We start from the raw sequence: 11659 nt of genomic DNA on the forward strand, positions 1-11659 counted from the left end.
AAAAACACTTCTATGCATGCTGTTCTATCTAACCATGGTTGAAATAAATTGTTGCATATGTGCTATCAAGGAGTTTTTCATGTCCCACTACTGTATACTATAACAATCCGTTTTGTTTTCCATTCTTCTGGCCTTTCATCATTGGGTCACACGAAGCCGCATTTCCATTATCACCGGAATTGGCCACTCTGCGTGACAAAAAATAATTGTGATTACAGTAGTTATAATGAACAAATTTTTTACTCCTACTTTAACTTCATTATAACATGGCTTTGCTGTAACTTCCACTCCAACCACGTACCCCATCAGACAGTATAGAAGGGCACACTTAATTGCTTGTAAGAGCACACAGCAGGTAGACATACCATGTCCCCCATAAAAGTGTTCAGCGAGACTAAATGTTCAATGGGAAAGCTACTTCTTGCATATTAATATGTGAGATTTGAATGCACAGATCTCGAGTAACCATGCCTTAAAAATGAATTCGGTGTACCCACTCCTATTCAGCCCTTTACATGCAGTCTCTGTCATTAAAACGTTATCCCTCCTACATGCTGCACTAGTTCCAGTTAAGTGCACATTTTGGTGTACCACATTTTTGTACTTCTAAAGTACATATGGTACTTACATGTAAGGGTTGACAACATTCCTTTAAATAAATGCCTAATACCCTCATCCAGTTCAGAAAGACATCAATAAAAAATAGTGACACCACTTGGCCAGACGGCTGTTTTCTTTGCCCCAATAAATTCACTACTCTTTTTTTGTAGTAGTGGTATATAAAGTTAGTGAAAATTTGCAATAACTTGCAAAAAACTGTTCATGTTCTGTCATAACACGGAATATCGGGGAAAACGGGCAATCAATATTTTGGTGCACGTGAGCAAAATATTCTCAGCTTTAATTATTGCATTTATTTATCAAACAGTTAACATGTTGGGAGTACACAGAGGGCCATGTTTTGTAGCCAAGTCTTTTTGAGTCAGAGCAATGATGTTCTAAATGTAAATCAGGTTCGCCATAGCTGTCAAAGGGTATGGTTTTCTTGCATGTGCAATTTATATGAGCTGTTCTGCAGTGAGAGATGGACCACTGTTCCAGTATCCAGTATTTCCAAGCGTGCTTCCGAAAGCAGACACGAAGCAGCCTACAGTGGCATCTCTACGGGCAGTACACAGTCTGCTCTTTGTATTAGAATATTCTATTGCTTATCTGCTGTTTGCTCTCATCAGCTGCCAGAAATTTCAGAGCCTTTGTTTTAAAAAATGCTGTTCTATTGCAGAGCAACAGTTCCTCCTGGGGCCCGGTTTGACCCATTTGGACCTTCATCTACTAATGATCCTGCAGGATTGAGATTTGCTGGGTAATATAGTAAACTCTCCTTTTTTAATTATTGTGCTGCTTAATTGGTTGCTTTGTTTAATGTAGAGCTATGCATTGTGAGAGCCACTTAAAACTTGAGTTTTCTTGATTTTTTTTGCTATATTTACCTGTTTGTTAACAAAGATAATCTGTTTGTGTAGATAATTATAGTAAAAGATGTTCTTTGACAATACTAGTGTTCCGTGCTTAATTTTTTTCCTATAATATGTGAATTCCTTACAGGCCTAACCCGGACCATGCTATGAGGCCCCCAGACTATGATGACATGTTTAGCTGAACTGGACAAGTCTCCGTTTTGCCATGGTCTTTGGCAGTGTGTGTGTGTGTGCAAATACAGAGTGAAAAAAAAAAAAAGGAAGATCAAGTGTGCTTCCTTTGTTACAAGTGCATGTGCAGCATTGCAGATAGCCAGAAAAAACTACAAGCTTGTCTTGTGTATGCCTCTCAGATGTTGTAAAGTTTTTCTGAGCAAGAAAAAAGAACATATTTTGATACATTTTATCTTGGAGTGTTTTGTTTCATTATTTGCGTTGAATAAAAGTTTTGTCCCAGAAATGATATGCTGTGGTGCATTCTTTAGGCTAATAAGCTTGTATTTTGCTTGACACTGAATAAGTGCAAAACAATAAAAATAAAGTTATGCAGACCCAACGCACATTTTGGAATCTATGTGAAGAGAAGCTTTCGTGAAGCTGGTAATGAAATGCTATAAACTTTCCCATTTCAGTTCAGCATCTTTGGCGTAAAGGGAACTGGCACTTGCACATGTGCTATGCAATGTGACAATTCTTATATTGCCTTGTACTTCTTCATCTCTTCTTATTTAGTTTAAATGTGCTGCCCATTTCTTGGCCAATCACCCATTGTGGGTATGTGCCATAATATGGAAATCATCATCATTAACATCTCCACAGTCATCTTGTTTCTCAGGAAGAGTTTACCATACTCTGCTGTAGCTTTTAATCGTGACAGTGAGGGGTGATTTATACAATGTGATTTTGCGTTGCATAATTTACTGTGGTGCCTAGTCAATGTATGTCGAGCGAGCCAAGGAAGCTGCCAAGGGCCAAGAACCCTTGGCCGAAACCTAGGCAGAGTCCCAGGCACACCCCACCAAATCGAGTAAAGTTATTTAAATGAATGAATAGCTAGCTTACTAGATTGTGACTGTAATGTTGTATTCATGGGCAATTTTAATAATTATGTATGCAATCCTATTGACCGTACTAGGCCGAACCATAGTGATAGGAGTGCTGTATCTTGTAGTTGAGAGTTGAGAAGGTTGGGCTTATTGACACAGGGCCATCGAGTAGCCTCCCCTCTTATACACATGCCCAAGGTAGTACCCACACACAACTTTGTCCATTTATGTTTCATCGGTTCTTATTTCCCCTGGAATGTCTTGTAAAGCAGAACCTCTACCTGCCGTGGTGGCTTAGCAGCTGTGGTGTTGTGCTGCTAAGCACAAGGTTGTGGGATCAAATCCTGGCCATGGCAGCCCCATTTCAATGGGGGTGTAATGCAAAAATGCCCGTGTCCTGTGCATTAGGGGCACATCAAAAATCTCCTGGTGGTCAAAATTAATCTGGAGCCCCTCACTACAGCTTACCTCATAATCAAATTGTGGTTTTGGCACTTAAAACCCAGATTTCATTCATAGCAGATTCTGGTTATTCTTCAGACCATTGCATTGTTATCACACAGACTGGCAAAAGCATTCCTTCAAATTTCAGACCAAACTGGGCACTCTGGAGACTTAACTCCTCACTTGTGAATGATGGGAACATTATTACTCGTGTGTGCTTAGCACTGAAAAATTGTTTGGCTGCTGATATGCCTTTATTTGCCTCTCAAGTTCAGACAATTGCCATTTAATTTAGATCTGTGAGGTTGTTCTAGAGTAAATTCAGAACGTGAGGCACCAGCTCTTATGTGGACAAAATTGCAGGTGTTAAGTGTGCACTTTAGGAATACGACGCAATATGTTCGCCTAATAATCGTACTTTGCCTTCTGAGGAACCAAACTTTACTGAGGAGTCAAAGTTTACTTGACTACTAGAGTGCAGAAAGCAGGCTTGTACCAGATATTTGTTACAGAAGCTCATTGTCTCTAACACAAAAGAAATCATGTCTGAATTTGAGGCTGACTACACAGAATTGTTTAGCGCCCCTTCAGTTAAAACGATAATCTGGCAGCATGTTTCGTACCCTTTGTGACCCCTTTAACTGACCATTCACTAATGTCAAAGATGCCGGGTCATGATGGAATTTCAGGCAAGTTTTATAAAGCCTTAAAATCCCTACTTTGTCCAATATTACTCAAGATTTTCAGAGCTAGTTTTGATCTGGATACTCTTCCTCAATCATTCACTAGAAGCCACACACTGTTGATTCCAAAATACACAGACAGAGAGAAACTGCCCTCTGTTGAAGCATACAAACCTACTACACTATGTAATGTTGACTAAAAAATTTTTGCAATGGTGTTATCAGACAGACCGCTATTTGCAATGTCAATTCTTATTGGTTCTCGCCAGCCTTGCAATCTGAAAGGCTGCTCAATACAAACAAACATACACATCGCCCCCTGCACTATTGGAACATTGTCCCAGTTCTCACGAACTAGCAATGCTCAATGTAAACTTAGCTAAGGCATTCGATAGGGTCTGTCATTCTTTTCCGTTTTTTTCTTCTCGAACATGCTAACATTCGCTCTATTATATTCAAAGGCGTGCAACTGTGCTATAATGATTGTCCAACTCGTTTGATCCTTGTACCAATCCTTGTACCGTATGATGTCTCATGCCACATGAATGTGAAGACGTGCCTTTTGACATGCTGCTTCTTATGGGGTTGCACTGTTTATGAAAAACTTGCATGTTAGATTGGAATACAGATTTCACGTACAGATTGGAATGCAGATTTCACAGAATACAGAATACACATGATTTCACAGTTAGACTTTTATGATCAAAGAGACTTTCCAACCGGACTGGTACCCAATGTGGAATGGTACCCAATGTTGGTGTATCTTTTTGCATTCCTTTTAGAGAGCTGTTTACTGTAATAATTGTACTGTGTAGTGTTTGTTTTGTGCTTGTAGATGCCGCTATCGCTGTTTTGACAGCTATGTAAATAACTTGCACACATTTTATAGTTGTACTGAATAACATGAAAAAAATATTGTGGCCTAATGGTTAGAGCATAGGGCTGCTGTGCTGGAGGAAAGAGGTTTGATGCCTGCATTGGGCACATAATTAATTTTTTTTATTTTACAGCACAGATCTTAGGCACCCGCTCCTGCGGCAAGTGTCAGTGTCGTTCCTAGGTGTCCTCGTAACTGAGCAAACGAGCACAGCAAAGGATGAAAGAGCCAACGCAGAGCATAGCAAGGGATGAAAGACAGTGATAGCAAAGAGGAAAGCGGAGGAGGAGGGTATGGCGAAAGTGTGAGAAGAAAAGCGTAGCGCTGCACAAGACGGGCTCTACAGCAGCAACCACTACGAGATGGCGTCATAGTAGCGCACTGTCGTCTGTTCACCGATGGCATGCGGTGAGCGCATCCATCGATACCATATATGTAAACAAAGTGCTGCATGAGCGGAGGAGGTCTGTTTGCAGCAGCTGCTGTGAATCACGCCCATGCATCACCCACACGCTACCTCTCACAATTGTCTGCACCAGCCAATATATCATGAAATAAAAACACGTGCACAGCTGTGCTCAAATTTTGCATTAGGGACTATCATAACTGTCAGTGATTTTTTTTACTTACCCAGTGACCAAATTTCGTACGATGGTTGTTTCAAACCAGATTTTCTCGGCCCTGCAGCCTGATTCTCTACCCATTCGACCATAAACCACCTATAGGGAGCTATTCGGAAAGAGAAGCAGCACCCAACCACAGTTGGGAAAGTCAGGAAGGGTTTGCAAAGAAAGCTTTGCTCTAAAACCCTGCATTTTAGAGGAAAATCGTATGATGGCCATGCAACCCTGCTGAGCATGTAAGATAAATGCCTTACTGTTGGCAACTCTATATAAACAGCTTTGGTGAACACAAAAATTTACAATTTCATACATCAGTTTTCAGTGCCCACATTGGCTTGTAGAGGGATTTCAGTTTGACGAAATAGTTCTGCGGAAACCCGCAAGGTGGACAGGTAATTAATAAAGGGAAAATTAGACACACCCGTTCGTAGCAATTGCTACAAAGGAAACCCATACGGGTTCCTCGAAAGAAAAGCCTCGCAGTTGAAGAAAAATTCATCCTGGTCCGGGACCCGAACCCGGGACCACCGCCTTTATGGGGCAGCCACTCTACCATCTGAGCTAACCAGGCGACGAGCAGATGGCAGGGTGAAGTCAAATTTGTCAACAACTCAAAGCAAAGGCAAGAGTTGGACGAAATAGTTCTGTGGAATCACCCGCAAGGTGGAGAGAGGTAATAATAAAGGGAAAATTAGACATCCACCCGTTCGTAGCAACTGCTACGCGGGAAACCCATACGGGTTCTTTGAAAGAATTTCAGTTTTAGCTCATTTCACTTGTACCTGTCAAATGTTTCTGCTTTAAATTTTTATTACCTGGCTTATAATGATAGTGTTTAAATTCATTTGATCCATTTGTAAGGCATTTACACAAGCCCTGCAGTACTTTGTTAATTTCTTGTTCCTCCCCTAATTAACTTGCACAGTTGAAATCCTCGCAGATAATGGCTGGTGTCTCCTGTACTATATGCAAATTTTTGTTTTCGTTCCAATCTGATGACAAGTTATCATGCAACAGTCATTTTAATCTCCCCAGTGAAACAGCACTGTCCTTAACGACTTATTGTGGTGATCCCAATGGACCTTTCCAGAAGTGCGTGAGCACCGGCTGCTGCGGATGCTGGAAAGTCACTTGTTCGCCATGCCTGCAGCGTGCGAGCTGCTCGCGGTCCTGCACTTCCTTCAACTCACCAAGCCTTGTGTCTAACCTGCAGGGATTGCCGTTGACGGTGCGCATGCATTCCTGGAAAGGTCCATTACCCTACATCTTTGTGAATTTTTTAACTTGTACTTGCTACCCTTTAACTTCCTAACTGCCATGAAAAATAAAAAATATATATATTTATATATATATATTTAATAGTGGAATTATTTGAGGCCTGCATATTTTGTGGCAATTTTTCGATAAAATATGATGCCAGTAATGCCTATTACATTTTTTTACTGGTCTCATTGAAAAAAAAGGTACCAAAAGTAATTGCGTATCATTTAGTATTTGTAAAAATTACAAGTAACTGGACATACCTATATACACATATGCAAATATTGCAGAAAGTTCACAATTAGTTAACTCATCATCTGCACTAGAGGACACTTGTTGTGATGGCGAGTCACCTTGTCATTGGCAGCTAAGCAGCTATACTTGGTATTGGGTTATACTTGATTATACTTGGAGAAACAAGAAATGAAATAGATTTCATACTCTGCCGATCCAAGCATAGTGCAGGATATAGAAGTGCTAGGTAGGGTAAAGTGATGGGTCAGTGACCGTAGGTTAGTGAGGTGTAGGATTTCAGTCAGTGTGAAGAGAGAAAGAATAAAATTAGCCAACCTAAATGCATCCGCCATCAAGGTTTGTGACGGTAGGGTAAAGTGATGGGTCAGTGACCGTAGGTTAGTGAGGTGTAGGATTTCAGTCAGTGTGAAGACAGAAAGAATAAAATTAGCCAACCTAAACGCATCCACCATCAAGGTTTATGATGGTAGGGTAAAGTGATGGGTCAGTGACAATAGGTAAGTGAGGTGTAGGATTTCACTCAATGTGAAGAGAGGAAGAGTAAAATTAGCCAACCTAGACACATCCGCCACCAAGGTTTGTGGGTGGCGGGGCTGGCTAACACTCCCAAGGTTATTTCTAGTAGTAACACATAAATACCTAAGAAAGTGGATGGGGAAACCTCGCCGGGGTAGCTCAATTGGTTAGAGCATTGCGCGTGTAATGCGAAGAAGTGGGCTCGTTCTCCACCTGCGGCAAGTTGTTTTTTCATTCACTTTCATTGCCATCAACTTATCATTTCTTTAATTCAATTAGTAAGTACAAGTAATTTCCTCTATGTTTTCCTTGGTGTCTCTGTTAGTTGGCTTCTCATAATATGATTAATAAAAACTGGGCCCCTCTGTTAACCCTCTTTCTTCACAGTAACAAACTGTGTTACTAAAATAACTTGTTCATTTACTGTGGCAAATGAACAGCACATAATCGGCACAGAAAGAATAGAAAGGTGTTTGATATTTATCAGCCTCCTGTAATGTGCTGAATGAGAAAGACAATCGGGTTGTTCAGTGGGGCAAGCATCAATTGCTGTATCATGTATGATAGAGCATACAGTAATGGGTTATGTTATGGAGGAGAGCAGGTATTTCTTTCTTTGTGAGAAAAAAAATTTTTTAGCAATATATACTGTTTATTGTCACCCCTGTCATAAATATTTAGGGAAATAAAAACGCTAACAGTGTTATGATAAACACAGAATGGGACATGCCATGTTCCAAGACCTAATGACAATTGTAGAAATGAACAAAATAAATATGAGGAAATGTGAAGCATTAAATTTAGGTCGTGCTGAGATAACACTACCAGGGGACATTAAACAGACCGAGCATATGCAAATACTAGGCATCAAATTTTGTACAAGTGGTGTTTCACCTCACACGTGGCGAGACATTCTCAGAACTTACGAAGGAAGAGGAAGAAGACATTTTTCTGTCTTATGTCAGTCTCTTACAGACTACACAAAATGAAAATTCACATGAAAGGAAGCACTCTAAAGGTTCCGGGTATACATTGGGGCTACCAATTAGTCAATCAAGGATGGCAACATAAAATTTTAAAGAACCTTGCACTAGATGGAACTGCAAGAAATACACTCCATTTCTGACAACAAAATTTCAGGTATTTTCAATGGCTCAGATATTTTTGCAGGTTTTTTGCAATTCCAATACCTTTCTGTGTGGTCACAAATATATCCATAACTGCATGAAATATCATCTATAATTCATGACAGCATCATCTATAATGCACGACAGCCTTCGGTTATAAAATCAGAACTATACGCTTTCAGAGAAAATTGAGGTTTGTTTGGGCATATCTGTCGTCAACACAATGGCCTGTATAATTCTTCCATTAAAAAAGTTAAGAATCATGCAGTAAGAGGCTACATTTTACTTACTTTGAATCAACAATGTTCTCCAGCATCATATCCCTGGTTTAGTCCCTGCGCAATAATTTGAGCCTACTGAGAAAGATCCTTTCACACATATACATGAACACAAAGGTCTAAGTGAAACATCTTCTCTCAACTTTATACTAAGTGGGCTCGGAACCTTGTGCAACCACTGCAACACTCGGAAGAGCATTGTATATTTATTTATTTATTTACAATACCCTCAAGGCCCATTGGGCATTATAGAGGGGATGGGTAGAATGTACATAAAGAAAAACATCAGCAACAACAAAGCATTAACGAAAACAAAAAATTCCTAAAAAATTTTACAGGCTTAGCATGCAACAAGTACACTCAAGTAAAGCAAATGGAGAACAAGAAATGCCAAACAAAGTATTAGTGCATTGTCTCATTGAATTGAAATCATTGTCTTCTATGTAGGTGATTGACGAGGGAACGTGGTTCCACTTGGTAATTGTCTTGGGCAAAAAAGAGTCAAACAATGCATTTGTTCAACTAAAGGGAACAAAGATATTTTGCGGGTGATCGATTCTGGACAACACATAAGCTGGTTCTTCCAGAAGTTCTTCTGAAAGAAAATTTTTTGGAATAAACAGAGGCAGAATATTTTTTGTCTAATCTGTAAATTGTCAAGGTCTAGGCTTGACTTTATTAAAGAAATACTAGCTCCGCGTGAATAATTAGAAACAATTAAACGAGCTGATCAGTTTTGTACTGATTCGATGCTATCTGTTCGTGTTTGTTGTCCAGGATCCCATACAGATAAGGCATACTCTATATATAAGGCATACTCCATCTATAAGGCATACTCTATATAAGGGCTATTTGGTTCATGCTTGAATGAAAAGAGCAAGGCGCAATAGACCAGGACAGAAGAACACAAACGCCAGTCCAAGGCGCCGGTCCTGACGTTTGTGTTCTTCTTCTGTCCAGGTCTATTGCACCTTGCTCTTTTCATTCAAGCATACTCTAGCTTCAGTCTAATGAGTGTTTTGTACAGAAGCAGTTTTAAGTGTTGTGGGGCTTGTGAAAAATTCCTGCGTATGTAGCCTAACATTTTATTCGCATTACTGGTGATTTTGGAGATATGTGCATGCCAGGAGAGGTTAATAGCCACATGGACACCAAGATACTTATACGAGGGAACTGCTTCAAGACGAACTTCGTTAATTTTGTATTGGAAAGTGTTGGATGGGTTAGACTGCCGAGAAACTGCCATTGCTTTGCATTTGGTTGGATTAAGGACTATTTGCCACTTGGAACAACAGATGCAGATCATGTCCAGGTCAGTCTGCAGAATGAAAGAGCCCTGTGAATTTCTCATCTCATGGTAAAGGACACAGTCGTCTGCGACATGTTTAATTGAAGAGTTAATTGTGCTGGGGGAGCTCATTAATATATATTAGAAACAGAAATGGTCCTAAGACGGAGCCCTGTGGTACAACTGATTGAACTGTGCAATGCTGCGACACCGAATCATTTGCAGTAACAAATTGCATACGGTTAGTAAGAAAGCATTCAATCCACTTGATATGTTAGGATCTATATTTAGGGCTCTGATATTAAGGAGCAGCAGTTGGTGTGGAACCTTGTTGGACGCCTTGGCAAAGTCTAGGAAGATGCAATCAACTAGTAGTCCTTTGTCTAAAAAGGAAGCTAAGAAGGATATTAGTTGTTTTGCTGGAGTAACTTTTACGGAAACCATGCTGAGAAGGAGTGAAGAATGAGTTTGATTCTAGAAAGGAGACAAGGTTCGAGTAGATTACGTGCTCAAGAAGTTTGCAGGGAATGCCTGTTAGCGAAATAGGTCTATGATTAAGAGGTGAATGTGGATTACCAGGCTTAAAAAGAGTGACCACTTTCCCCACCTTCCAATCTGCAGGTAATGATGCACTTTCAAGAGACTGGGTGAAGAGGTACATAAAAAAGACAGATGAATATACTGCAGTGTTTTTCAAAAGTTTTGAATTAAGTTTGTCAATGCCGCGGCTAGACAACTATTTCAAGTCATGGATTAACTCCAAATTCCTGTAAATTCAATAATAACTGGGTCCATAGGAAAAAAATTCGTAGCTGGGTTATGAAGTGTCCGCAGGCACTCTGTATATGCAATGCTTTCTCTTGCAGATCCATCATCAGCAGTGGCAGCTTTGCAAACAAGCACTCCTTAAATTAAGGACACCAAAGAAAAACATTAAGTCGAGCTAGATTGAAACATTAAGCTTTTTTAATAAGGAATTCGTTACTCATAGTGAGAACAGAGCTTTTGTAAGCGAGAAAATTATGAAAATGAAGAATCAGAGTGGGGCCACCTGATTACATCATGGCCTCAGTTTTGGCATGGGTGATTCAAATTGAGGGGTGGCGCAGTACATTCGGTGCCAGTTTTCTACACAACTAAGTCATATCACCCAGAAAAGGACGATAGACTTCTAGACAGATACGCTATCAAATGAACTCAATATTTTCCTTTAGTGCCCCAAAAAAGCAGTCGATTATTAGTAGTATGAGGGTGTGAAGTGGGGTACAGATGGTCATATAATATGACCATGCATGTGAAGTCATCAAAGGTTGAATGACGCCATTCAGGCAATTGCAAATGTAATGAATATGGCACCTCAGAAGGTTCTACAATCAGGCCTTTGTTTGAAATATATGTATGGGTACTCATGGACATGTGGAGGCCACAAGAAGAGAGAGAGAGAGAAAGGGTGAAGTAATATTGAAGCTATTTTGGCTAAATCTGAGCTAATTCAAATGGTCAAACGAGGTCTCGTGTTTACTGCACTTAAAACCTGAACAAAAATCAGTTTTTACATTCTAATTTTTGAGAAACAATAATTCATAAGATTGCAGTGTCATTGTGTCATCCCATAGTTAAGGCAAAAATTAAGTTTTTCATGTCACACAAAACTTACTAAAAAGAAGACTTTCTGAAGCACACTAATATACAACCTATTTTTACAAGCATTTCATGTCTTAATGTTCTGGCACTGTTTTGCAATGTACCCGCCGCGGTTGCTCAGTGGCTATGGTGTTGGGCTG

The 11659-nt window shown here is 40.0% G+C and overlaps 1 protein-coding gene and 1 long non-coding RNA gene across 2 annotated transcripts in view; one reads left to right on the top strand and one right to left on the bottom strand.

Moving 5' to 3' along the window:
- The window catches only part of LOC135906168 (proteasome inhibitor PI31 subunit-like), a 26407-nt gene extending 24469 nt beyond the window's left edge, over nt 1-1938 (top strand). The window contains exons 6-7 of the mRNA XM_065437423.2: nt 1283-1363; nt 1606-1938. Of these exons, the coding sequence (XP_065293495.1) occupies nt 1283-1363; nt 1606-1660 (136 nt within the window). The 3' untranslated portion in view covers nt 1661-1938. The remainder of the gene's footprint in view (nt 1-1282; nt 1364-1605) is intronic.
- Nucleotides 1-8651, bottom strand: part of LOC135906170 (uncharacterized) — a 16770-nt gene extending 8119 nt beyond the window's left edge. Inside the window, exon 1 of the long non-coding RNA XR_010565660.1 lies at nt 8600-8651. This is a non-coding gene — a long non-coding RNA (uncharacterized lncRNA). The remainder of the gene's footprint in view (nt 1-8599) is intronic.
- Nucleotides 8652-11659: the final 3008 nt, after the last annotated feature.

Source organism: Dermacentor albipictus, chromosome 1 (assembly GCF_038994185.2).
Source record: "Dermacentor albipictus isolate Rhodes 1998 colony chromosome 1, USDA_Dalb.pri_finalv2, whole genome shotgun sequence".
Classification (NCBI taxonomy): domain Eukaryota; kingdom Metazoa; phylum Arthropoda; class Arachnida; order Ixodida; family Ixodidae; genus Dermacentor; species Dermacentor albipictus.